Genomic DNA, 25,402 nt, shown 5'->3' on the forward strand with positions numbered 1-25,402 from the left:
TTGAGCATGTCACGATATCCACATGATTTGTATATATCTAATTACATAAAACCTTGAAGTTTTAGCATTGAAATATCTCGCTTGGAGTGTCTCATTAGTGTTTCATGTTTCACACTCACACACAATTAACATAACTAATCCATACTTGCTCCCCACCTCTTCAATCATACTATACACTATACAACATCCTACCCGTAATCTATCCCCACCGCCGCTAAACAAGAACAGAACCCACTCACTCAAGGCACCCCCGCCTTATCGCCCCGATAACAATCACGTGAGGACGCGTTCCCAACCGCGTCCTCATCTTGCCCGATCCGTCCAGCCCCAATCCATCAATGAAGATGCAGATACCTCCACGACCTAATCCACCATCATCACGATGGTCTTCAAACCCTTCAAACCTCCTCTGATGAGGAAGCCCACAGTCCCATCCACGACAGACACAGCAGACGGACCAGCGGATCCCGCCCCTCCCCCATCGAAGAAACCGCGTCTGAGCGACGAGCACAAGCGACCTACCACCGAAACGAGCAGGAAGCCGTTAGTGCAGGTGCGGAATGTGCGTGAGCATCACCACGACCACCCGGTGAAGGACAAGGTCAAGGACAACTCCGTGGATTTGACGGATGAAAGGTATTTTAATGCGTTGTGGTAAGTTTATCTGTCGTTCTTTTGTATCCGATGCAAGCGTGGCATTGCGGCTGACGCGCTGGGGACACAACAGGCGCAAACCGACGACGAAGAAGAATAAGACGTGGGATGGGGACGGTGTGCTTTCTGCGCGCGATGGATATGTTTATTTGCAGGACGTTTCTGGGAAGGAGATGGGAAGGGCGATGATTGGGGCTCGGCTCGAGCAGGGTGTTATGTTGTCTATTGGGGGAAAGGAGGTTGAGGTCGATGAGGAGATTCCGAGGGAGGAGTATCTTTCTGGGAAGAGGTTTTTGGGGGGGAAGGAGGAGGGGGCCTCTCCCTCGTTATCGTCGTCGACGTCTCTGGTGGGAAAGGGGCCAGCGAGTGTTCCTGCGAAGAGGGGGCCGGGAGAGATGAAGATGCCGCGGGCTGGTGGGATTGCTACGGTGCCGAATCCGGCGTCGTTGAGCAGGCCTGGGGCTAGATTGGGTGCTTATAAAAGGCCGCTTTGGGAGGGTGCGTCGCTCGCGCAGAATACGGCATCTACTGCTGAGCCTATTCCGCGGCATGATCCGAAGCAGCCCGGCGCTTTGGTTATGAAACGGCCGGCGTCTGCGCCCAAAGGGAAGCAGATTGTTGATGTCGTGGTGGATCCTATTCTCGTCAAGCATTTGCGGCCGCATCAGCGGGAGGGTGTGCAGTTCCTCTACGAGTGTGTGATGGGGTTGCGGCCGTTCAATGGCGAGGGGGCCATCTTGGCGGATGATATGGGGCTGGGGAAAACCCTGCAGACTATCGCGTTGCTGTGGACCCTTCTCAAGCAGAACCCTATCTATGAAAGTGGGCCCGTCGTGAAGAAGGCGCTCATCGTTTGCCCGGTGACGCTCATCAACAACTGGCGGAAAGAGTTCAAGAAGTGGCTCGGAAACGAGCGGATAGGGGTCTTTGTGTACGATGACAACAGGAAACGCATCACGGACTTCACGATGGGAAAGGCATATAATGTCATGATTGTGGGCTATGAGAAGTTGAGGACGCTGCAGGAGAACTTGACCAGAGGCGCTGGGGTCGACATTATCATTGCCGACGAAGGCCATCGGCTGAAAACGCTGCAGAATAAGAGCGGTATGGCGATCCAGTCGCTGAATGCCAACAAACGGGTCATTCTCTCCGGCACGCCAATCCAGAATGATCTGAGGGAGTTCTTCGCCGCCGTTGAGCTGGTCAACCCCGGCGTGTTGGGGACTTTCAAGGCCTTTGTTCGGGAGTTTGAGGGGCCCATTGTGAGAAGCAGACAGCCGGAGGCAACCCGGAAGGACATTGAAAAGGGCGAGTCGAGGAACGAAGAGCTGCGAGAACTCACCTCCAAGTTCATGCTGCGCAGGACAGCGGAGATTTTGGCGGAGTACCTTCCCCCGAAGTCGGAATATGTCTTGTTCTGCACACCAACGTCAACCCAAGCAAACATCTACCGGCATGTGCTTGCGTCTCCGGTGTTCCAGTATGCCATTGGAAACTCAGAGAACGCTCTCCAGCTCATCACGATTCTCAAGAAGCTCTGCAACAGCCCGTCCCTTCTGACTCCCAAAAATGCAACCGAGGAGCCCAGCGAGACGATCTCCGCACTCCTATCCTCCCTTCCCCCCAATCTCCTCCGCCACTTCTCTCCCTCCGCCAGCGCCAAAATCCGTGTCCTAGACCAGTTTCTTTACAACCTACGCAACACCACCTCAGAGAAGGTCGTTCTCGTCTCAAACTACACCTCCACCCTCAACCTCCTCGCCACTCTCCTCACCGCCCTCTCCCTCCCCTTCCTGCGCCTCGACGGCTCCACCCCAGCCCAGAAGCGGCAATCCCTCGTCGAGGACTTCAACCGCCACCCGCCCGACCTCTGCTTCGCTTTCCTCCTCTCCGCCAAAGCAGGCGGCACAGGTCTGAACCTGATCGGCGCCAGCCGCCTCGTCCTCTTCGACGTTGACTGGAACCCAGCGACCGACATCCAGGCCATGGCGCGCATCCATCGCGACGGCCAAAAGCGCCACTGCCGCATCTACCGTATCCTACTCAAAGGCAGCCTCGAAGAGAAAATCTGGCAGCGTCAGGTCACCAAGCTGGGTCTTGCAGACAGCGTCATGGAGAAGAAGAACACTGCAGCGCAATTCTCCCATAACGAGCTGAAGGATCTATTCCGACTGGATCAGGAAAGCCGGTGTCAGACTCACGAACTCCTCGGGTGTGAGTGCAACGGCAGCGGCCGTGTTGGCCTCCCGCCTAGCGATCATCCCTTATCAGACGATAAGAAAGACGACGACGACGAAGAAGAAGAGGACTTCCCCGACCTCCCCACCCTCATCAAAGCATCCCAGGTAGACATGGCCCAGCAGGAAAAACAGATCCGATCCCGACAGCGCGGGCGCCGTTCTCGCCAAATAACAACAATATCTTCTTCCAGCGACAACGAAGAAACAGAAGATGGGGCGGATGAAAGAAAAGATGATGATGATGATGACGACCTCCGCCCAGGCCGCTCTTCAAAGCAGCTTCAAAACATGCACCAGTCTCTCGCACAGTACGCCCATATCGACCCTTGCTTGCTCTCTGGTGATGAAGGAGAGAGTATCCAGCAGAGTATTGATGATGATGTGCTTCTGTCTGTGTTGCGGGATGAAGATAATCGCGTGGGGTACATTTTTAAGAAGACTAGTGCGGGGGAGACGAAGGCTGATGCGTGATGGCTTTCCTTTCCTTCGTCTTTCCTATGGGTACTGGTGTTGTTGTTGCTACTACGGCTGGTCTGGTGATTGTGTCTTCTCTACGTGCGTTAGGATGATCATCATATAATTTTGTGTCAGGTATACATACATATATCTATTTAGACTGGATGATTTGCGTACATATAGCATACATACAGCATTCCCACATACAAAGATACTGTCTGTGTGTAAATGACTAGATATGACAAATTGATGGATAATATAACTAGTCATTTTGATATACTGTGAATAATGCCTGAGTACAGATCATAAATTACTGCGCAGGCAGGTAAGCAGCTAAGTACTATCATGCGAAACTACAAAGAACCCACCGCCAACACGGATTGATCGAGCGAAATTATTGATTTCGTCCATTCATTTCATCGGAACATGAAACAGTAAGTAGTCGTACACGTATACACATAGAAACATCACATGACATAACATAACATCAATATCAACATAAGATAGGATAGTAGTCCAGACTCAGTGGAAATGGAAAGTGTGAGCAAGGAAGCAGGGGAATTCGAAGTGAGAGACATGCGAATCAGGTATGATCGTGTAGGAGTATGATGATAGATAGATAGATAGGTAAAGACTGAGGAGGAGGGGGGGAAAAAAGGGCAATTCTAGCAGAAACGATCATCAAAATAACTGGCTTGGGTATGAGTATGCAGAACAAAAGAACAGAACAAATAGATTCTTCCGCGGAAATCTTGACGAGAAAAGAAAAAGAAAAGGGAAGAGGAGAAAACGACAACTCCAACCATCAAAATGCAACCACAGAAGACAGAAGTTAATACCTCAGCTTCCCCACCAACCCAAAAGTATAAGCCGCCTCAGCCTCACTCTTCATCTGAATCATATATATCTTCGTCACGCCGCTCGTGACGCCCCCCTTCTTGGGCATCGCGCCGTTTTCGTTCTCCGCCCGCATGGACACCGCGATACCTGTGCGGGCGACGCGCTCGAAGGAGCTTTCTCCTAAACATGCGTCCAGAAGCACCTCGTTGCGCGTCTTGCCCCGGATGAGGATGCGTTTTTCGAGCTCGATGCCGCGCTGGGGGGACATTGCCCCTGATGCTGGGGGGCTGTCGCCGTTGGCGAAGTTCTCGTCGGGACCTGTTGCTGTGGTGGTGGCGCCGTCGCTGTGTCGGCTTGCTGCTGTGTCCGGTCGGCGCGGGGGTGCTGGTGTAGCCGGCATGATAGTTAATCGGGCGGCGCCCATGTCGCGCCATTTGGACTGCGACTCGCGCATGTAGAGACGGATCTTGGCGTTGGACAGGCCGATGCCATCTACGCCCTTGATGGCTGCGGCGATTCGGCCGATGCCGGAGTGTGGGTCTGAGCCCGAGCCGGCGGAGCTTGAGTATAGGCTGTCTTCGCGCTGTCCGCTTCGGGAGGTTATGCTTGACCGAGCGATGCTGAACATTTTGCTGCCGGCGCCGAAGCGCTTGAGCGCTGAGAAGGCGCTACTCATTGTTCCGACGCTGCTGTCGGAGTTGTCGGCGAGGGACCGTGGGGAGGTCGATGCTCGGTAGCTGCGGCGTCGGCGGGGCCAGCCGAAGAGTCCGCCTGATTTGCTGGGACGTTCCATTGGGATGGGCTGGTCGGCGAAGGGTCCTCGGGCGTTTTGGAGGGCGATGTAGGTTGGGTTGTTGATGCGCGCGTGGTTGATGAGGCCGTATAGGACCTCGCATTCGTCGGCGTTTCGGGAGCGGAACATGATGTTGTTGCTCCAGTTGATTTTGGATCGCGGGGTGGGAGGAGACCGGATGCTGATGTCGATTGCTGTACCACGGCGGATGGGTACCAATGGCGTTAACTCCAGGGCGATTATTGGGCGCCATTGCTTGGATGGCGTGCCGTCGTAGTCTTCTGGGGGCGCGGCGCTCAATTCATATGCTTCAATCAATCCAGGACTGACAAGAATTTTACAGTCATCTGATAGCAGACTCTCCCACGACCCTTTATCCGACCAGGCATATACCGATGCAAGCGTACTGGAGGACTTGCTGGGCTGCGGAGGGACAGATCTATACCCGCCCTGAGAGATCGGGTTGGAAGGAGAGATGGAGCTAGAGGCAGACGTGACGACCGAGCCCTGCACAGTCGATTTAGGGTCTTCAATTGTGCGCGTTGGGGATGATGGCATATCATCTTCAGAGTCGTCTGAAGTATCCGATCCGGAATAGTCCGAGTCCGAATACATATCATATCGCCGAACAGTCGATGTGTCCGAGTCTGAATACGAGTCGGACGCCGTGGATGGCTCATACTCGTGTTTGAGAGGAGAGGATCCCCGGCGCCTGCCGTGAATTGTACTGGGGCTGAGGACGGGAGTGTTCGGGAGACTCGATCCGATGGAACTGGGCGAACGCGAATGCGAAGGAGGTGGAGGTGGCTCATCTTCATTGCACTGGTCAGAGTCCGAGTTCGAGTTCGAACGAGAATGAGTCTTGGCTCTCGATGGGGTTGATAAGGCAGAAGTATCGACGGGAGGGTAATCCTCCTCCTCATCCGACTCGGAGGATAGTGGCTGGGGAAGATAAGTGTGGCTGCTGTTCTGTCGGAGCTTCGGAATAAGAGGGAGATTCATCAAGGGAACAGAGGACACTCGAGGAGAGTCTTGGTCGAATGGCTCATTCGTCGGGTTTACGGGAGGAACATGCTCTTTGGGAACCTTCTCACGGGGTGTCTCTAGAGCCTTTTCGGTGCGTTTCAGATCACCATGCTCTCGAGTAGGGGTTGATGGAGGATCGTCCTGTCCCACGCGAGGCTCTTTCGGTGTGCTTGGGCTTGCTGGGGAGTTTTCTCCATAACGCGAAATTCTCTTGGCCTTGGACCGTTTGAGGCCAGTAGATCCCTTATCATCGTTATTACCAACTTTGCGAGGGTCCCGGGCGTGAAGAATAGACGACTGCGGCGAGGATTTCGCCGGAGACTCTTTGGTTGGGCTAGTCATATCTGAGTCTCGAGTAATCGCGGTGTTCAAAGAGAGTCGCGATTCTGTGGCCAAGGAAGACTCAATAGTGCTCGGATCAGATAACTGCTCTCTTGGTGAAGAACGACGTAAGGTACGGGACGTCGCCCTCTCCCCGATTGGGACGTCTGCGTTGGTAGGGCTTGGGGGCATCTTGGGGACGGGGACACTGTCGGTGTTGGTTGGAGCCTGCACACGTTGCCTATGCTTCGCCCGCTCAATGAAGCTCTGGCTTCGCGAGACAGTAGGCGGCTTAGGTTCCATCCCCAGCATCTGAACCCATTCAAACCCAACCTCATCCTCCTCAATGCGAAGCAAGAGCAGCTCCTGCCATGGTGTCTGCTGTCCAGGATCACTGCGCAACATAACCACAATCTCCCCTTTCACATCGCCGTTGCGAGCAGACACATATGCGAGCTCTATGGGAGGAAAGAGAAGCCATCGATCCGCGTGATCGATCTCACAGACAAGCAAGTCACCTCCCAGGGCGTTGCCAGCGCCATTGTCTCTCAATAGCAGCTCCGCTCGGCAATCGATGACCTGGCCAGAGGAGTGGTATACGGAGAGACTGAAGAAGTCTCTAGCCCTGACGCGTCGGTCCTTTCTGACGTTCACGCCCGCCAGCGGCCCTAGTGTGGCAGGGTCGCGAGCGCGAGTTGGGTCGACGTGCGCAGCAGATTCATCTTCGAGCCTCGCGCGCTCTTCCCGCGCGCGGCGCCGCGCTTCTGTGACGAGCTCCTGGAATATCATTGCCGTTTCCTCTGCCTTTGCGGACGGTTGAAGGATGTTGATCCCCTTGAACGTCTTTGCCAGGTATTTTAGGCGAACAAGAGGCCGTTTCAGCAGATATGCGACGTCGACCTTTTCCCCGTTACTGTCGACCACGTCTCCGTTCTCATCTCTTTCCATTCCTTCGTCGAGGCTCTTGGTCTCTGCATCGTTTGAGGCCTCCCCTTCTTCCAGCGGAGCCAAGTTCACAATGACATCCTTGAAACCCAACCTCCAAGCCTTGAGGTAAACCTTGTAGACTCGCTGCGCTCCGGTCGCCCAATTCAGTAATGCCTCCGCATCCTCCCTGGGTACCCGCTTGTGCAGTGATTTCAAACGCTCAATGGCAACCCCCATATCAACGATCGGTTGGCTAAAGTTCGCTTCATCCTGCGGGTCGATGGAAGGGCGGAAGAGACCAGCGGCGATGGCCGAGTCGGATTTTGAAAGAACCGATGTCAGAAGCACGGGAATGACACCCCCGACTAATGTCTTGAGCTCGCGCATATATTTCGTCTCGTCTGCCACGAGCTCCTTCAAGATATCGGGTACCGTCGCGTTGGCAATGCGACTTTTGTTCGTTCGAATGCTCCGGGCAGATCGGATGCTCCCGCTCCTACCAGTGGGAGCGGAAAGAACCGAAATCAAGTCATCGTGGGTGGTGAGACGTCGTTGCAGCTGAGAGATGATCGAAGGGAGAGAGTCTGGGTCAAACCTGTCCCTTTCTTCGTCGTCCTCCTTTTGAGTTGAAGAGGAGGTTCGTCTGTTTGACACAACTCCGGAGACCGGTGCTCGCGACTGCCCATTCGTGCCAGTGCTCATTGACTCCACCGAAACAATTGTCGATAGTCGGTGCGGTCCTGTTGCCGGAAAGGGCTTTTTGCGGGAGACAGGAACGGGAGCGTTGTTTCCAGATACCTCCGAGCCTTCCGATAGAGTTCCTATCTCCGAAAGTTCCTCCTTGGTATCATCCACTCGAGTGAGCTCTTCTACAATGGAAGATGCCCGACTGTGTCTGTAGTCGCCTGATCGCTTCCCGCTGGCAGCTGAAGCAGTGTCCTCGGTCGACTTCGCCGGCTCATCCAGTGACGACTCACCCCTGCTTCGTACTCGTCGCTTGCGCGTGCTCCTTCGCCGATGATGGGCTTGAGGCGAGCGGTCGGAAACTCGGTCCCGGTCTTCCTCCTGTTTGTGGGGCTGCTTGGGCCTGGTCCTGGTATTCAACGGCGCAGGGATCTCCACCCCCGGTTCCATTTCGTTGTCCATGAAGGGATCCGGGGTGTCCGAGAGCCACGCCTCGATCTTGGTGCCCCGGGTCGGGGTAGGCTTAGGTGGTTCCGGTTTTGGGGCGGATTCCGGCCGTCCAAACATCTTTCTCGATTCATCCAACATGTGCCCAAATATCCCATTCTTTGGGGGTTTCGGGGGCTCGCGAGTTTCGCGACCCTTCGGCGTCGGAGGCGCGCCCCTTGCCCGTCGTTTGGACAGTTCCGAAAAATCGGCGTCGCTGGCCGCCCATTCCGAGTCGTATTCCATGCCAGCGTCCTTCTTCCCGGCGCTCTCGGAGGGTTCTGACTTGGCGCCCGTGTGCGGCCGGTCAGCCGTGCGCGGGCGCGAGCCTGATCGCGAGGACCCATTGTGGGAAAACGTCCCCTCCTTCAAAGCCTTGCTGTCCAACCGCGCCTCCACGTCTCGCGATGCTCGCGATTTCCGCCGCTCGCGGGTGACTGACTCGGAGACCGTGCTCGCTCTCTCCCTTGCTCTCTCCCTGCTGCGCGACCGCAACTCACGAGCGGTATCCACCGTCTTGTCGTGACTTTTGCGCCCCCGCGGCGAGGTCTGCATCCCATCGTTGGTCGTGTACTCGGAGATGCGCTTGGGAGGCGCGAACTTGGGGTTGGCGCCGGTGTTGATGGAGGAGATCGAACTGCGATTTAGCTTCCAGTGCTCGTCGCTCACGAGCCGTTTTCGCGGGGTGCTCTTGCTTCGTTTATGCGTCTTGGTATCATTTTCCGGTTTAGAGCTGGACTCCACCGCGGAGTTCTCGTCATCTTCGTAGTAGACCACCTCGTCGGCCGTGATTACCCCACCCCCCTGCTGTTGCCATTTGCGAATCTTGGAGCGGACGGAATTGGTATCATGGACTCCCAGCGGCTCACCGATATCCAGCGGTTTCAGCTTGGTTGGGGACGGGGAGGATCTGGCAGCAGCCCCTCCTCCCCCGCGGTTGGAGGGGCGATGTGGTGTTGCAGGAGACGGCATCGATACCTGCGATCGAGAGAATCTGTTTAGTACGATGCTGGGAGACTGCAGCCAGCATCCAGAATATGGGCTGCTGGAGAGGGGGAAGGTATGAAAGATGTATTGTTTCTCTTTGTTGGGGCACGACGTCACCGGGAGCGCCTTGTTTGTTTATGCGGAGTGGATGAGGGGGAAATCGATTGATCGGTGGGTCGTAACCAAGCACTTACCACGGTTTAAAGCATATCCTAGGTTCTTCAATCGCTGTGCTGGTGGAGATATGCTCAGGAATGTCACAAGAAATCAACACACCGAGAGATCGATGTCAAGAGGAAGAAAATGGAGGGGAGGGAATTAAACAATGACTTGGCGATGATCCGCAGGAACAGGCGGTCAAAAAGCATGCAGAAAATAAATAAAAAAAAGACAAAAACACGATAGGCAGAAAAGAAGAAGAAGAACAAGAAACAGAGTGGCCAGCCGTGGGGTTCCCACTCGTTTTGACTGAATGATCCCAATGATCCAGTTGATCAGCCTCAGCTCAAGTGGCAGAGTCAGGTGGGAGAGGAGTCATCCCCAATGCGATCACAAGCACCACCGAGATGATTAAACGACCGTGAGGAGTCTGATGATTCTTTTCTTGCTTCTCTCTCTGTCGCCCACTTGTTGTGTCTCGGCCGTGGTTGAATTTCTGCCCGGCGCATCCACAGTTAGGTTGACTGGAGTTGGTCTATACCAAGTGACTTCCTACCATTGGTAAAGCACAGGCTGCCGGGGAAACCAAGACGATCAGCAAGATCCGTCGGTCGCCCAAATGGTTCTCATTTGCTTGGCTGATCCACGGGGGTTATTTTATTGGACATTTCCCGCCCACTGGGATAAATTGCTTGGAGTTGCTGGCCAGATCGCGACCGACTGAGTCTTATTTCTTGTTTCGATTGTTCTTGTTGTTGTTGTTGCTTTTAAACTTACTGTTGTGGTCATAACACCCGCTGACTACTGTGCATAACGTACAACCATCCTCTCTCTATCCTCTCCATGGAGGCTTATAGGAATAAATGCTTGATCTCCTCGACGTTATCTCCACATCGCAGCTGGTTGGACTCCTTGATCGAGTCTTCACTTGTTCTATTTTAAGACGGCACGGACGGCACGGACACGCCACTCCAACACCCCCCGACAGCAATAGTTCATGTACTCGGAAAAGTCTGCCACACCACCTGCGTCCCCTTCATTTACTTTGTCAAACCAGTCTCCGTCCGAGGCGTCGAGTTTCCGCATCATAGGTAAAAGACAACAGTGATACATTGTTCGTCCATATCCCGGACGGAATTTGGGAGATGCCCGGGTCTCAATTTCTCAAAGGCCAGCCCCCATCTCCCACTCGTTGTCGACCCACGTCACGGAGTGGGCCAAACGAGGCAATCCATACCCAACCGCCTTTGCAGAACGATTAGGCAGTGCAACGATCGTCTATTCTAGACTTATTAAATAACACTATCCTTCCAGAGATGTGCATCATCTTGACATCAAGAAGTTTCACAGAGCAATATCCATGATGGATCAAAAACGTCATTGGAGTTTACGCTCCTTCGACAGGTCCGTCAGTCTCTGGAAAGCGTTCGACACCGCCCTCACGCTCTGCACAAAGTAATCTAGAAAAGCGATCAGCAGCGGTTGCGGCAACAGAAACTGCGAAGGACTTACAAAGCGGAATGACGATCCAGATGAAGTTCATCAGGAAATAGTACACCCAAAAGTAGTAGGGCTCTGGCCGGGAATACGGACGATCATTGGCGTAGTGGTCGAAGAGGCTGGTCGCATAGTACAACGAATCACCGTAGAGATGCGCCATACAAGCCGTCATCTGCAGCGGATGCCGCAGAGAGCTGCGCGAAAAGATGGTATACGCCACCCAGAGGCACAGTGGGCCCCAGAGGAGCTGCGGGTTCCGGATCAGTCCTGATGAAAACGCTTCATTCAAATTTACATGGGCCTCGACGCATAACATACCACGGTCATGGTCTCCATACACAGAACCAAGGTGTCCGAGGTGAGATATCGCGAATCGGACAGGGCATACTCTTTCCACAACTGACCGATGAGGTCTTGGGCAGATGCCATGCGATCATGATTGAGCATAAAGTACCCTTCAAAGACGCAATGGATGGCTCCCGCTGATGGATTTCCGGCGTCAGTTTGTCATGGCAATATAGTAGACCATCAGGAATACTAACAAAGTACAAACCACAAAATTGCTAACCGGTCTGCATGATTCAAACTGGGCCTTGCTATCGTGACCAGTGTAAACGTTGCTCCTAGTAAACTCATGGCGACAATGCTTGCGGCACCCAGGAGATTAAAGATCGTGGCTTCATTAGCCACATACCCCTTGATTTGCGCATCTAGCGGGTAATACGGATGTGGCATGCCATCAAGAGACATTTTTCCTTTTCAACCAATATACAACAATGAAATTGTGGAACTGCGAGTGGATAGTTCCAGATCGATCGCTGGGGAGAAATCAACAAATGTATGGAATCAGAGTACCCGTAAATACCTTAAATCTCAGGAAGAGAGACTAACCCAGTCGAGCTAGTCCCCATTCCTCAGGCAGACACCACTCGACTCCTCACTCCTCAGGCACACCTGTCTCGGCCAAGCGCAAGTTGACGACAGCTTCTCCATCCTCCCTCTAAATGCCATCACGACTGTGATCCACCCTCTCCTCCGATCACTCTATGGAGGCTCCAATTTTCTATCTTGTATAGCTTTACTGCAATGGCTCACGGACCCTTCAGAAGAAGACCCCTGGGGCTTGACCTGCCCCGCACGTCGTCGGTTGAGTCGCCGCCCGGCGTTGCGGCGCTCTTCGTCATCCGCTTCGATATCAAAGCTGGGTAAGTCCATCTATTCGAATGCTTCCCCAATGGTGGTCTTCTGTTGCGATAGTTTTGCTGATCGTTGTTTGTGTGTAGCTATGTGATATCTTGGAAGCGTACCATCCCCGGTGGTAAGTCGCACATACAGAATGCTATACTGGTGGTCGGGAGACTAATGGAGTTGGTTGCATAGTTGACGTCGAAGGGGCTGTCGAGTACAAATCGCTCCCGTCGGGCCTACATAATGTCTCGGAAGATCTAGTGTATGTTGAACTTGATTATAAGTCTAGTCTAGGGGCTGACTGGTCTTCTCGCGCAGCTATTTCGTCCACGAACAGTATGCCGGCATCAGCGCATTTATCAACCAGCCGGCCGAGGAGGCTGAGCGGAATGCGAAGATGTTCGCCATCGGAGTCTTGGTTCCGTTGAGCTCGGGGAGACTAGGGAAGAGCTGGCGACATGTCCCCAAGCTCAAGGAACTGGCCCGGTGAGCCCCGACTCCTGAGGAATCACATGCGGACCAAGCTGATATGGAGATGCGTCCTTAGACAATACGCGGACGACATGTCGAAAACACAGCCACTGTCGGATTACTGGGAAGCCAATGAACTCCGCGGGGGAGACTCTCCGGTTCAACAACCCGAATCCCCTTTGGAATCACCTCTGAGCCTCCGGTTAAGAGCGCATGGAGACAGGTCGGAGAATGCGCATCGCAGCCGTGCATTTAGTGACGCCATTGTGTTGGAATCGCCCAGGCCGGCCCTGACGCCTTTCCATCCAGCCTCTTCGCTCCCCGATTTTCTCGATGCCTTTGGTCCTCTCGTCTTTCCCTTGTATAGAGCAGCGCTACTCCGCAAAAGAATCCTATTCATGGCGGAGGCGCCCGTCAATATACCCTGTAACTATGGTACGGCTGTCCCGTCCGGGATCGCAATTGCAAGTCGTCAGCTAACGCAGCACCAGTGTATGATTTGTCTTTATTAGCATCGCTTCCTAATTCCATCCTCCCATTGCTCCCACCGGCCGGTACCCCGCCTCCCCGGCCGCGCCCTCTCTTCAACGTCGGCATCCACGACATTCCATACCTCTCTTCTTTCGTGGGCAAGACACCCAACTCCGACCGCGATGCTGCGTGGATCGCATGCAGCACAGACAGTGTCCTGACAATGAAGTCCGACTTGTTCGACGTCCTGGTCACATTGCCCGCGCCCCATTCCCAACACGCCGCCGAAAAGACATTCCCCCAAATCTCCATCTTGCCAACGCCCACTGCACAGCACAACACGTCTCAGGCCATCGAATTGCGAGCGACCCAACGCGACGCAAGACGCTACCTTACCCTCCGCCGAGCCATCCACCATCTCTCTCGGGACGAGAGTCGCCAGTCCGAAGAAGGCGAGGGCTACGATGACGAATCAGACGCCGCGTCAACTTTCTCCTCCAGCCCCGTCGTCGAGCCTCTCTCCTGGACCCGACTAGCCTACACCTCCTTCATCTGGTGGGCGTCGGCCGGAGAAAAGCGCGACGGCCTAACAGAAGAAGAAGAAGAGCGCCAACTCGAACAAGACACCCGCCTACTCGCCAGCGTCGACAATCTCCCCAGCCCACCCTCGGGCTCCGCCGGCCGCCGGAGCATCCAACCCGCCGAGGCGACGCGAGAACCGCCCGAGATCGCCCTCGTCGCCTACTTCCGCCGCCTGACCACCCAAATCTTTGTCACTCTGTCCGACGTAGTCGCCCGTCAGGACAGCAACAACGATCCCGATGACGACGTCGCAAGCGACGCCGGCTCCGCTTCCTATCGGGACAACCCAGACGAGGAGTCCGACACATTAGCCAGACAACCCACCCATGATAGCATGGATGGCGACAACCACAACAGCAACGACGACAACGACAACGACAATGCCCCCCTGCTACCACCCCAGGACAGTAACAATAACAACCCCGACGACGACCCCGTCACAATCACAACAGAGGACATGACCGAAATGGGCCTGGACGTATGGAGCGGCGCAGACCGCATCTTCGTCGAGCAGCTCGTCCGCACCTGGTGGAACCGCCCGGCTTATATCGACAGCGCCAGGATCAGATGCTGCGGAGTCTCGATCTTGTAAATGATATCTGTCCGGCTATCATCTTTCCGCTCTGTTCTTCCTTCTTTATCTGTCAGGCAGTGTCCATCTACCCCAATTCTAGCTGGCGGGAATATATCAATGATATATCTGTTTCGTTTCCTTTTTTCCATTCTATCATTCGTCTGTTGGTCTATCGGGTGTGGTATGGTTTTTTTCGTTTCTTATTGTTTGTATACTGGGCGGACACAGTACATCTATAGCGCAATTTATACATTTTCTAAAACTCTCCATATTGTGGACACTCTTCCATGTCACTTCTAGTAATAGTAGTAGTAGTAGTGGTGGTGGTGATGGTGGTAGCACCACGACCTACGAAGATCTCCAACACCAAGCCCCAACTGAAACAATTTACCCTGATCAGAACTAATCCGTTCATGTGAATGTAAAAAAATTCTATAAAAAAAAAAAGGTATGAAAAGAAGACGATCGAAGATATATATGTACAGCGAAATCAACTCTAAACCAACAAAGGAAAAATCCAGTAGCAGGATCTAAAAAAGAGCGTCAAAGATGCATACGAACAAGATATGCGAGAGGAACTGGAGGTAAAAGAATGCAAAGTATTAAGTGGATCAATACCTATATAGATAGATAGATTTGTCCATGGTGACAAATTGGGGGAAAGGAAGTAAAATGAAGAAAGCATTGAGCATCATTAACAAAAACTTGAAATGAGATGGAAAATGAGAAATGAGAAGAGAAGACAAACGCGTAAAATATGCAGATGATACCACCATAAACAAAAAAATATATATACCAAACACCCCCGGAAATAACGCCTCATTGCTTGGAGCATCAGGGGTATCTATCATCATAAGGAGTAGGCGGCTCAAATGGTTTCTTTTTTTCTTATTTTTTTAGGCCAGGCCATTCCGTCGAGGTCGTATAGCGAGCATGAGAACATAAGAGAAAAGAAAAAAGAAAAGACACTACTTGTGGTGCATCCGGATCGGTGCACTCATATCCCGGCGGCGTCTGATGTCCTCTCTTGGGTCTGAGTTCTGAACTCCCGGTATCCGTCGTGCACCCCGGATCGGAGTGATGCCCATGCCACCGGATCGGAAGGTGCTTTCGCTGGCGCTGACAGACCTTGGCATGTTGTTGCTGCTATTGCTGCTGGTGCTGGCGCTGTTGTTGCTATTGCTATTGTTGAGGTTTGTGCGGCTCCTTCGCGCCTTTATCTGAGCGAGTGCGTTTTCCCGGTTGATTGGCATCTGCGCTGGGGGGTCATCAAGGCGCAAGGGAATTTTTCTAATGTTTTGGTGGCTCTCGGCGTGCTGAGAGAGGTTCAACTGTGGCGGTACAGGGTCAAACGGGACGTCGATAATGGCTGGTGTGGGAGAGCCAGGAGGCGACGCTTCGGTTTGAAAAATCTCAGGCGGCGTGTCTTGTCGGGCGTTTTGAACTTTCGCCAGAGGGCTGCCCGGTAGGCGTTGCTCCTGGGAGGCGGCGGCGAGTCGGACTGGAGATGGGATGGTATGGAATGTCCCCGTCTCAGGTGAAAACGTGATCAAAGGCTCTCCGGGCTCATCGTCGTCATCATCGCTTTGCTCGTCCGTCTGAGCGGGCTCAGGCTCTTCAACAATCTCATCGGGACTGGACGAACGGCTGATGTTCTTGGGCTCGGCAAGCATGCGATGCTCGTTGAATTCTTGCGTAAGTTCAATGAGTTGTAGGGGGTTGGGCTTCTGGGCTTTAGCGGCGTTTGTGTTATATGAGTTCTTCGGGGTGCGGTCTGGTGAAGAGCCTCTGTCGAACTGTTGGGGCTGCGCTTCTTCGGGCAATTGCGAGTTGGCATTCTTGGATGGCCGCGGAGTTTCCTTTGAAATTTCGATCGTGTCCACAAGATGTGGCGTGTTGGAGTTCTCTATGTTTTGGGTGCTTCTGGCCTCCTTTTCTGCGTGCTCCAGCAAGCGACAGGTGCATCGCTTGAAATGGCATTCCAGTTTCAAGAATTCGATCATGTCTTCGGCATCGGATCTCAGTCGCTGCTCCATCTGGAGAGCGCTTTCCAGTTGATTCACCATTTCCGAACGTGCGTCGTACAGAAAAATATCCTGGTCCTCCTTGACAGCTGTGATATCCGACAATCTTGGTCGCTTCGGGGGGGTGGGCGTCGCATCGACGGTATCATGAGATTGGTTGGTCATTGGCGAGGCAGCTGGTCCATCGGCTGGTCGCTTAGGCCTCCGTGGAGTGGGCGTCGCGAACATGGCGAGATCTCCCTCCGCCAGCGACATTCTCCCGACGTTATCTTGGTGCATCTCGTGGGCTTGTGCTTGCAGACTTTCGGAATGGTTGTTCGTTTCGGCCGACCGCAGGCGTTCCTTGACGGTTTCCAGCTCTTCTGTCAGACCAGCCAGAGTGTATGCCCGCTCAAATGCTTCTTGCCTGGCCTGCTCCTTCGCGCTTCGCTCATGATGGAGCTCATCCTTGAGTACTCTAGATTCCGCCTTGGCATGCTTCAGCTCCTCTTGTGTCTTGACTAGCGTTGAACCGGCGCGGAAAGCTTCTTTTCGCGCTTTTCGAATTTCCTTTTCGAAAATGCTTCTCTCGTTGGCCTGGCGCTCCTTGGTCGTGTGCAGTTCTTCCAACAATGACTCGAGTCTCTCGCTTATCCGACGCTCGCGGGATTGGGCCTCGGACAGTTGAGTAGAGACGTGAGCCAAAGAGGATTCCGCTTCCTCGCGGCCCAAAATGGCGCGCTGTAGCGCCGCTGTATTCGCTGCCGATGTCTGGGCTGCGCTTGCCGGACTACCGTTGCGGGAGAGGCCGTTGAGATAGGCGACTTTGGCTTGCACGTCAGACATCCCCCTGCTCTTCCGTTGCGTAGCCCTGAGTTCCGGGTAGACCGGCGAGCCTGATCCTGGTTGTTGATTCATCCGCTCGGGCGATAGGGGGTTGAGGGCTTTGGACGGGCTCTTAGATGGGCTCTTCGAGGGGCTCGATCTCGCGCTAGATGGAGAATCCATCGCGCCAGGTGGTGCTATGATAATGTTCTCAGTTAGTAGAATCAGATTGGTGTTGTTATTGTCAGGCGAGCATGGTAGACAATCTAGATGATTGAAATAGGAAGGGTGGAACGACTGGTTCGTTGTTCATCGACCGTTGTGGAGATGTTTTTCTTTCTCGGCACTCTGGCGTTGTTGATCCCTAATCAGTGACGCAGGCAACAAACACCTGGTGGCCTCGCGTCCGAAGGTCAGGTGACCGTTGCCCAGGACAACAGCGCTAGTCCGCATCGAGATTGTATCTCTCACGTGTCTGTCACCCCGCGCTAGGCCCGATCGGGACAGGTCCAAAACGTGGAGGCCTGAGGTGTCACCGCCGGGCTTTCTGCGCTGTGATGCCAGTGATGCCAGTACCGGGTCGTCATCATTCGTACGACCGAATATAAAATTCAAGGATGCGCGAAATTATCACACTCCAACTAGGACAGCGCGCCAACTACCTGGCGACACATTTCTGGAATCTTCAGGTATATCGTCTTTTTCTCCAGTCCCGCCTCTTTCTCACGTGGCACTAACATGCGGGACAGGAATCATATTTCACCTACGATGAAGAAGAGTCCCCTGTGGATCATGATGTTTTATTCCGATCTGGGACTGGAGCTGATGGCTCTGAGACCTACACGCCCAGGACCCTGATCTATGATTTGAAAGGTGCTTTCGGGACCCTTCGAAAGTATAACGCACTCTATCAATTAAGCGAAGATGTAAACCCCGGGCAAGGGTTATGGTACGCGACCAAATGCGATCCTTTGCCACCCACTGGATCGCAGCAATCGGTAGTCTCAAGGACTAGGGTATCTGCAGGTGCTAACATGTATGCAGGGATGGACGAGAGATCATACAACAGCAGCCGTCTATTCCTCAAAGCGACTATCAGAAGAACCTGGACGCAGGGCTTCCTGCCCCGCCACTGTCCGCCGAGACAGTCCGGTACTGGTCTGATTACAATAGACTCTTCTACCATCCCCGTTCAATTCTTCAACTGAATGACTATGAACTGAACTCCAAAGTCATGCCTTTCGAAGATTGGGAAATGGGAGAGGAACTGTTCAATAATATTGACAAGGAGCATGACCTGCTGGACCGGGATGTACGACCATTTGCCGAGGAATGTGACCAGATGCGTGGGCTGCAGATCTTCGCAGGAGCCGACGATGCGTGGGGCGGTTTCACGGCTAAGTATGTGGATAGGCTGAGGGACGAATACGGCAAAAAGGCAATGTGGGTGTGGGCTATCGAAGATGGTGCCCAGGTCGACCGAGTACGTACAATATGACCGATGTCTGTTCGTTCAGTACTGATACTTTGCGCACAGCAAGCTCGAAATAAGCGGGACATCAACAAAGCCCGCTCTCTACATTCGATCGCACCCCAATCGTCCCTATACACGCCCATCATTGACCCTCCGAGTCGCCTTCCAGGGTCCATCCATCTTAATCACAGGTCACAATGGTACACGTCCGCACTGATCAGCTGCGCTCTGGAAAGTGTCACCCTCCCTACCCGCCTGCGTGCATACCACGCCTTTGAGGCGTCTCTGGCAGGAGATGATAGCAGCCATAACATATTTGAACTCCAGTCCACGATAATTCAAAATCAGGACAAGTATCGCCAACAGCATCCTGTTTCGGCAGGCGTTCCTGAGGACACGGGTGATCGGGGATCGCATCCCGCAGATGCCCAGACCAAGTTTGACATAGATTTCACTTACGATGGTTTCGAAGGCGAAAGACCCCATGTGTTCAATCAACTACTTGTCATGCGTGGCATTGAGGAACAAGAGGACGAGTCTCCCTCTTCCGAAGATACCGGTCTTCAACGGAAGAGGCGCCACTATGACTCACAGCCAATGTTCCAAAGGTAGGCTGCTTCGCGCATGCTAGGTATCTCTGGGTTGCTAATTCGTGATGTGTAGCTTCAACACGCCATTAAAACTCCCCATTTTGGACAGCTTCCCCCAGGACATGTTCCGTGAAGCACCATCTGACCGCAAACTCGGTGTTCTCACTGGGTTGACGACATCCTCACGCACCGCCGAGAAGATCAAGTTGATGGAAACCGTTGCGCGACGGATCATCAGCGTCGACGAGCGCGAGACCATCATCAACGGGCTGGGGGAGATTCGGGAGACATATGAGACGGGATGGATGAGTGGCTCTGATTCTGACGATGAATAATTGTTACGTACCAAGATTAATAGAGGAATACAGAATCCCAATAGGATATATACCATTTAGTACAGAGTAGTGGGGACAAACTGGCCGATCTAGTTCGATGCGGCGCTGATCCGCAGCAAACAAGGCAAACAGGCCCGCCCAACGTGTCCTCTCCGGTTCGCCGCTCCATCTCGGCCTTTCATCTCCATTCTCTCCCTCATCGCCATTCTCATTATTCATATTCCATGCTTACTGCCAGGTGTCCACTATCCCAGTGCCTGGTGTTATCCTCGATGGCTTTTTGTACTTGATTTATTGTATGTCTCCTTCTTGAACCCTATATTTTCCAATCCTCTGTCGCCATCTGCACCTCCACCAGCCAACTGACTTGACTGCATAGCTTATCACATTACGTCGTTGTCCCTGGCTTGGATTGCGATCTCAATCCTTGACAGTCCAGTCAACTTTTGACTGTTTAATAATCATTAGAGATGGCTTCTGCCCGTCAACGGACACGAGGGATTACCTCGTCTCCAATTCTCTCCTTCCTCGTCCTACCGTTCCTCCTGTTTTTCATCGCCTTTCCCGCCCCGGCAGCTGCTGCTGGATCCGCAGTCCTCGGTGTCGATGTCGGAACAGAGTATCTGAAGGCGACGCTGGTCAAACCCGGAATTCCCCTCGAGATCGTTCTAACAAAGGATTCCAAGCGCAAGGAATCCGCCGCGGTCGCCTTCAAGCCCACCGGAGACAATGCGCCTTTCCCCGAGAGATTCTACGGTGGTGATGCGCTGTCGCTCGCGGCACGATACCCGGATGACGTTTACGTGAATTTGAAACCATTGTTAGGAATACCGTTCAATGGTGGGGAGGAGGAGATGGTTAAGACATACCACGACCGGTTTCCCGCTTTGCGACTCGAGAATATTCCCGAGCGAGGCAGCGTCGGACTTCGGAGCAACCGCCTTGGAGAGGCCGAAAAGAAGGAAGCTTTTCTTGTGGAGGAGCTCCTGGCTATGCAACTGAAACAGGTCAAGGCCAATGCCGACGATATGGCCGGCCAGGGCTCCGATATCAAGGATGTCGTCATCACGTACCCCGCATACTACACTGCTGAGGAGAAGAGGAGTCTGCAATTGGCCGCCGAACTGGCCGGCTTGCATGTCGACGCGCTCATCAGCGAGGGTCTTGCGGTTGGCTTGAACTATGCCACTAGCCGCACATTCCCTATGGTTTCGGACGGACTCAAGCCTGAGTACCATGTGGTTTACGACATGGGCGCTGGCTCCACCACCGCCAGTCTCCTTCGCTTCCAGAGTCGCCAGGTGAAGGACGTTGGGAAGTTCAACAAGACCATCCATGAGGTGAATGTTTTGGGACTCGGCTGGGATAAGACGCTTGGTGGAGACGGCTTGAACGACCTCATTGTCCAGGACATGGTCGCGAACCTTGTCGAGGACAAGAAGTTGAAGGATAAGGTTTCTATCGCGGACGTTCGGGGACACGGCAAGACGATGGCCCGACTCTGGAAGGACGCGGAGAAAGCTCGCCAGGTTCTGAGCGCCAATACCGAGACCGGAGCTAGCTTCGAAAGCCTGTATGATGAAGATGTCAACTTCAAGTATCGCATCTCGCGCTCGCGATTTGAGGAGCTTGCTAGTCAGCACATCGAGAGAGTGAGCAAGCCGTTGGAACAAGCTCTGGAGAACGCCAACTTGAAGTTGAGCGACATCGATTCCATCGTCCTGCATGGTGGCTCGATCCGTACGCCGTTCGTGCAGAAGGAACTGGAACGATTCTGCGGAGGATCTGGCAAGCTGAGAACCAGTGTCAATGCCGATGAGGCCGCTGTCTTTGGTGCCGCCTTCAAGGGGGCGTCGCTCAGCCCTAGCTTCCGCGTCAAGGACATCCGCGCAGTCGATGTTGCTGGATACCCCGTTGTACTGAAGTGGCTCTCGGACTCCAAGGAGCGACAGCAGAAACTGTTCACCCCGACTTCGCAAGTCGGTCCCGAGAAGCAATTGACTGTGAAGAACCTGGACGACTTTGAGTTCAGTTTCTATCAGCAGGTGTCCACGGACGGCGGTGTAACGGACCATCCCGTCCTCGGTGTGCAGACGAACAACCTTACTGCCTCGGTGGCCAAGCTAAAGGAAAGCTTTGGCTGCGCTCCGGCTAACATCACTACCAAGTTCTCCATTCAGCTCAGCCCTGTCAATGGACTTCCCCAGGTTGTCGGTGGCTCTGTAAGCTGCGAAGTCGAAGACACCAAGCAGGGCGGTGTTGTCGAGGGCGTCAAAGACTTTTTCGGCCTGGGCTCCAAGAAGGGCGAGCAGGTTCCCCTGGGCGAAGATGGGGAACCCAGCGAGTCTATCACCCTGGAATCCGAGGAACCTCAAGCCTCGACGAGTACATCCGCCGATGAAGCAGCCTCTACGGCTTCTGCCAAAGATAGCAAGAAGAGTGCGCCGCTTACCAAGGTGGAGAGCATCCCCATCAGCTTCACCTCTACGCCTCTCGGGACTCCTCGGCCGTCACCCGCCGAGCTCACCCGCATTCTCAGCCGTCTGGCAGCCTTCGATGCTTCGGACCGCGACCGCGTCCTGCGCGAAGAGGCTCTCAATGAGCTCGAAGCTTTCATGTACCGCAGTCGGGATCTGTCGGAGGACGAAGAATTCGTCGAGTTCCTCAAGGCCGACCAGCTGGCGGACCTCAAGGAGAAAGTAGCGGCTGCGAACGACTGGCTCTACGACGAGGGCTCCGATGCCAAGACCGCAGAATTCCAGTCGAGACTCCAGACCCTGAAGGCAATTGTGAACCCCGCGCTGAAGCGCAAGCAAGAGAGCTCACAGCGTCCCGCACGCGTCGAGCTGCTGCAAGACGTCCTGAAGAACGCCAAATCCGTGATCGACCTCATGGACAAGCAGATCAAGCAAGACGAAGACCTCCACTCGTCTAGCGTCGCCGCGTCATCCACCGCTCAAGCCGAGTCCTCCGAGTCCTCCTCTACTGCCACAGCCAGCGAGTCAGCCTCCACCGCCGACCCTCTCGAGGACCTTGAAGCCGACCCCTACGCGACCACCACCCAGTCCACGAAGACGACAACCACAACCACAACCGCGAAAGTCACAGGGCCCAAATACTCCATCTTCCAGCCCTCGGACCTCACCACCCTCTCCAAGAGCTACGAGACCGCCAAGGCCTGGTTCGAAACCCAGCTCGCCGCTCAGGAGAACCTCGCCCCAACAGACGACCCCACCTTCAGCGTCGCCGAGATCGACTCCCGCCTCAAGGACCTAGAGCGCTCCATGAACCGCATCTATGAAAAGATGGGCGCCGCGGCCGCGCGGTCCCAAAAGGACCAGGGCAAGAAAAACGGCAAGAAGGAGCCCACCGCCGAGAAGGAGAAGGCGAAGGGGAAGGGCAAGGAAAAGGAAAAGAAACCCAAGGATCCGAACCGCAAGGATGAGCTTTGATCTGATCGTGTTGTGTAAATCATTTTTCCATACAGCGCCGTCATGGTTTTTTTGCTCGTTCCTGCTTAACTCTTATCTATATCCTATCTATTCTTGTTGACTGAATGATGTTGGGGGAGTTCGGAATCAGCGTTTCTTTTATAAAATATTTCTTTTTTGACCACCTTATTCTAAGTTTTCTTTTTGTGTTTGTGCTTGTAGTATGTGGTGACCATGTCGTGGATGGGAAGGGATGAGATGATTGTATCGATATTTGGCTCCTTCTTCTTTTCCTCCGTGTGATCTATCTTGCCTCTGATTCTGCTGCTTGGTTATCTATGTAAACTACCTTTTCTACCTAGACAATCTTGATCGTCTGTCCATGCAGTGGCACATAGAACAGGGGGGGGGGGGGTTCTCTGGTGACAATATTAGTACTCCGTACTAGATAGATTATCTTATTTTTTTGAATCCATAAATGTGATAACTAATTTATTTAGATACATGCTGATTGATAACCGTGATCACTTTGATTTACAGACCAGACCGTGATTGGACAAAAACATAGAAATGGGGAAAGAAAGGAAGAAACAAGAAGACAGTCCGGGTATTTAACTAGGCGAGAGAAAGCGCAAACGAGAAGAAAAGAAAAGGAAAGAGAAGATATGTCCGAATAAACATGCACATGAAGGTAAAAGGGACGAGGGCAGACAGCCGCTGGATCCAGCCCAGCAGTTAGAATCCCCAAGCAGACAGTCAACATAGAAGACACATCGGTAGTGACGAAGAGTCAATCACACACCACCCATCTGGACTTCATACTCGCCTGCCCCCGAAACAAACTCCATATCGACCTCCTCGCGCCTGCGCAGAAAAGAGGGTTCCTCAAAGTCGTCATCGTCAACGTCCATAGTACCCTGCCTCTGCGCGGCGACGAACCGACGGCGCTGGCGTCCCAGCGTTGGAGCCAAGATCGTCCGTCCTGACACGGGCGCCTGGCCCACATCCGCTGCAGTCGTGTTCATCCAAGGCTCACTCAGAGACCATTCGGCGTTTGTGTAATGGGAGAGGTCATCCTCGTACTCGTCGGAGTCGAGGGTCCGTTTCTGGCCGGAGACCAGGGAGTCGACGGAGTCTTGGCTGCTGGGAGGGAGGGAGAAGGCGTCGCCGTCGTCGGTGATCAGCTCGTCGGTGTTCATTGTGCATGATGGCCGAGAGAAAGGGGCCACGGCGTCGTGGTGGTAGCCTGGTTTCGTCATCCCGCTGAAGGGGGCCAGCTCGGTGGTGTGGGGGCCTGAGACTGGGTGTTGTGTCTCAGGGGCGGCGAACATCATTGAGGTGTGTCCGGGGGTCTTGGTCTTGTATCCTTCTGCGACGGACTTGCGGACGCGCATGCCGACGGAGAGGAGTGAGGATTGGACCTTAGCGGAGACGATGGGAGTCGGGGAGTAGGTGGTTGCGGCGTAGTGGTTGTGGGAGAGATGCGGGGTGTCTGTTGGGTTGGCGGTTGTGGAGAAAAAGGTGGTGATGGCTGGTTGGAAGCGTCTGCGTTTGGAGGCGGGGTCGTTGTGTTTGGGGCTGGTTGCGATAGAGGAAGGCATGGTGGATGAAGTTGTGAGGGGATCTGGGTTATCGTTGATAAAGGGGATGTAAATCTCTGGCCCGTTCCAATGAGGAAGATAGTTGGAATACAAGGTAGGACTTGGAGATGGTTGAATTGTAAGACCTTCCAGGAAAGGGTTAGGACGGTATGCAAGGCACAAGAGTAGAGTGGGGAGAAGAGAGAAGGGGAGGATTAGGAGGAGAGACGTGACGGAGGAAGAAATGGAGGAAATGGAGGCTGGGGATTTGCCGGCACGCGTCGCGCCCCCGTGACGCGCTAAGGCACACCCCCGTGACTTTTCAATATGTCCTCTTTGGGTTACTTAGGGCTTAGGGCTAATTATCAGGTGATCGTGGTAATAGGCCTGAGGTATACGGATTGTAACTATCACTTGTTAGAACATGTAGAGCTCAATGACCTCCGAACCCCACCTGTAAGAAAGGAGAAAAAAGTAGAAATAACTAGCTGGGTGTTTAAATCAAGCATCTTCATTGGCACTACCATGTATAACGACCATCTACCTTATTGAGAATAACTCAAGGTCCACCAGTCAACCTATGACTCGGCCGTTGAAGCGAAGAACGAGGAAGTGGCTGTTTCTGTCGCTTTTTAATGCGTGCTTGAATAGCGACGGCTCATTCAACAATCAGTGGGTGTGTTCTTGATGTTTAGATTAGGGGATGGGTGGATAGCCTGGAAAACATAGAATGGAGGGTCAAGTATACAATTATATATAAAATGACACGCGGGAGACACCAGAGAGTGTATGATGGCCAATT

The 25,402-nt window shown here is 53.6% G+C and overlaps 8 protein-coding genes across 8 annotated transcripts; 4 read left to right on the plus strand and 4 right to left on the minus strand.

Moving 5' to 3' along the window:
- Positions 1 to 382: 382 nt before the first annotated feature.
- Positions 383 to 3,368, plus strand: BDW47DRAFT_126349 (DEAD/DEAH box helicase; the record flags this gene model as incomplete). Its single annotated transcript, XM_024816542.1, has 2 exons — positions 383 to 654; positions 728 to 3,368. The coding sequence occupies 2 exons, from the start codon at positions 383 to 385 to the stop codon at positions 3,366 to 3,368; spliced, it is 2,913 nt and encodes a 970-aa protein (XP_024671432.1).
- A 640-nt stretch (positions 3,369 to 4,008) lies between these two features.
- Positions 4,009 to 9,920, minus strand: BDW47DRAFT_37917 (uncharacterized protein). Its single transcript, XM_024818858.1, has one exon. It carries the CDS (start codon positions 9,400 to 9,402, stop codon positions 4,186 to 4,188), a length of 5,217 nt encoding a protein of 1,738 aa, XP_024671433.1. The 5' UTR covers positions 9,403 to 9,920; the 3' UTR covers positions 4,009 to 4,185.
- Positions 9,921 to 10,810: 890 nt separating this feature from the next.
- Positions 10,811 to 11,885, minus strand: BDW47DRAFT_37893 (EXPERA domain-containing protein). Its single transcript, XM_024818857.1, has 4 exons — positions 11,619 to 11,885; positions 11,395 to 11,558; positions 11,089 to 11,323; positions 10,811 to 11,036 (listed from the first exon to the last, which is right to left on the minus strand). Exons 1-4 carry the CDS (start codon positions 11,824 to 11,826, stop codon positions 10,954 to 10,956), a joined length of 690 nt encoding a protein of 229 aa, XP_024671434.1. The 5' UTR covers positions 11,827 to 11,885; the 3' UTR covers positions 10,811 to 10,953.
- Positions 11,886 to 12,021: 136 nt separating this feature from the next.
- Positions 12,022 to 14,601, plus strand: BDW47DRAFT_107019 (uncharacterized protein). The gene is made up of 6 exons (XM_024812902.1): positions 12,022 to 12,281; positions 12,360 to 12,394; positions 12,457 to 12,526; positions 12,583 to 12,750; positions 12,812 to 13,170; positions 13,227 to 14,601. The coding sequence occupies exons 1-6, from the start codon at positions 12,163 to 12,165 to the stop codon at positions 14,378 to 14,380; spliced, it is 1,905 nt and encodes a 634-aa protein (XP_024671435.1). The 5' UTR covers positions 12,022 to 12,162; the 3' UTR covers positions 14,381 to 14,601.
- A 227-nt stretch (positions 14,602 to 14,828) lies between these two features.
- BDW47DRAFT_107022 (uncharacterized protein) lies at positions 14,829 to 17,498 on the minus strand. The gene has a single exon (XM_024812903.1). The coding sequence runs from the start codon at positions 17,371 to 17,373 to the stop codon at positions 15,331 to 15,333; it is 2,043 nt and encodes a 680-aa protein (XP_024671436.1). The 5' UTR covers positions 17,374 to 17,498; the 3' UTR covers positions 14,829 to 15,330.
- A 309-nt stretch (positions 17,499 to 17,807) lies between these two features.
- Positions 17,808 to 19,589, plus strand: BDW47DRAFT_132063 (misato family protein; the record flags this gene model as incomplete). The annotated part of the gene is made up of 5 exons (XM_024817469.1): positions 17,808 to 17,879; positions 17,940 to 18,139; positions 18,235 to 18,673; positions 18,728 to 19,272; positions 19,328 to 19,589. The coding sequence occupies 5 exons, from the start codon at positions 17,808 to 17,810 to the stop codon at positions 19,587 to 19,589; spliced, it is 1,518 nt and encodes a 505-aa protein (XP_024671437.1).
- Positions 19,590 to 19,789: 200 nt separating this feature from the next.
- BDW47DRAFT_107025 (Hsp70 family protein) lies at positions 19,790 to 23,410 on the plus strand. Its single transcript, XM_024812904.1, has 2 exons — positions 19,790 to 19,885; positions 19,969 to 23,410. The coding sequence occupies exon 2, from the start codon at positions 20,060 to 20,062 to the stop codon at positions 23,039 to 23,041; it is 2,982 nt and encodes a 993-aa protein (XP_024671438.1). The 5' UTR covers positions 19,790 to 19,885; positions 19,969 to 20,059; the 3' UTR covers positions 23,042 to 23,410.
- Positions 23,411 to 23,557: 147 nt separating this feature from the next.
- Positions 23,558 to 24,801, minus strand: BDW47DRAFT_107026 (uncharacterized protein). Its single transcript, XM_024812905.1, has one exon. It carries the CDS (start codon positions 24,619 to 24,621, stop codon positions 23,815 to 23,817), a length of 807 nt encoding a protein of 268 aa, XP_024671439.1. The 5' UTR covers positions 24,622 to 24,801; the 3' UTR covers positions 23,558 to 23,814.
- Between the last annotated feature and the right edge of the window lie 601 nt (positions 24,802 to 25,402).

The sequence above is a fragment of the Aspergillus candidus genome, assembly GCF_002847045.1.
Source record: "Aspergillus candidus strain CBS 102.13 unplaced genomic scaffold BDW47scaffold_27, whole genome shotgun sequence".
Lineage (NCBI taxonomy): Eukaryota > Fungi > Ascomycota > Eurotiomycetes > Eurotiales > Aspergillaceae > Aspergillus > Aspergillus candidus.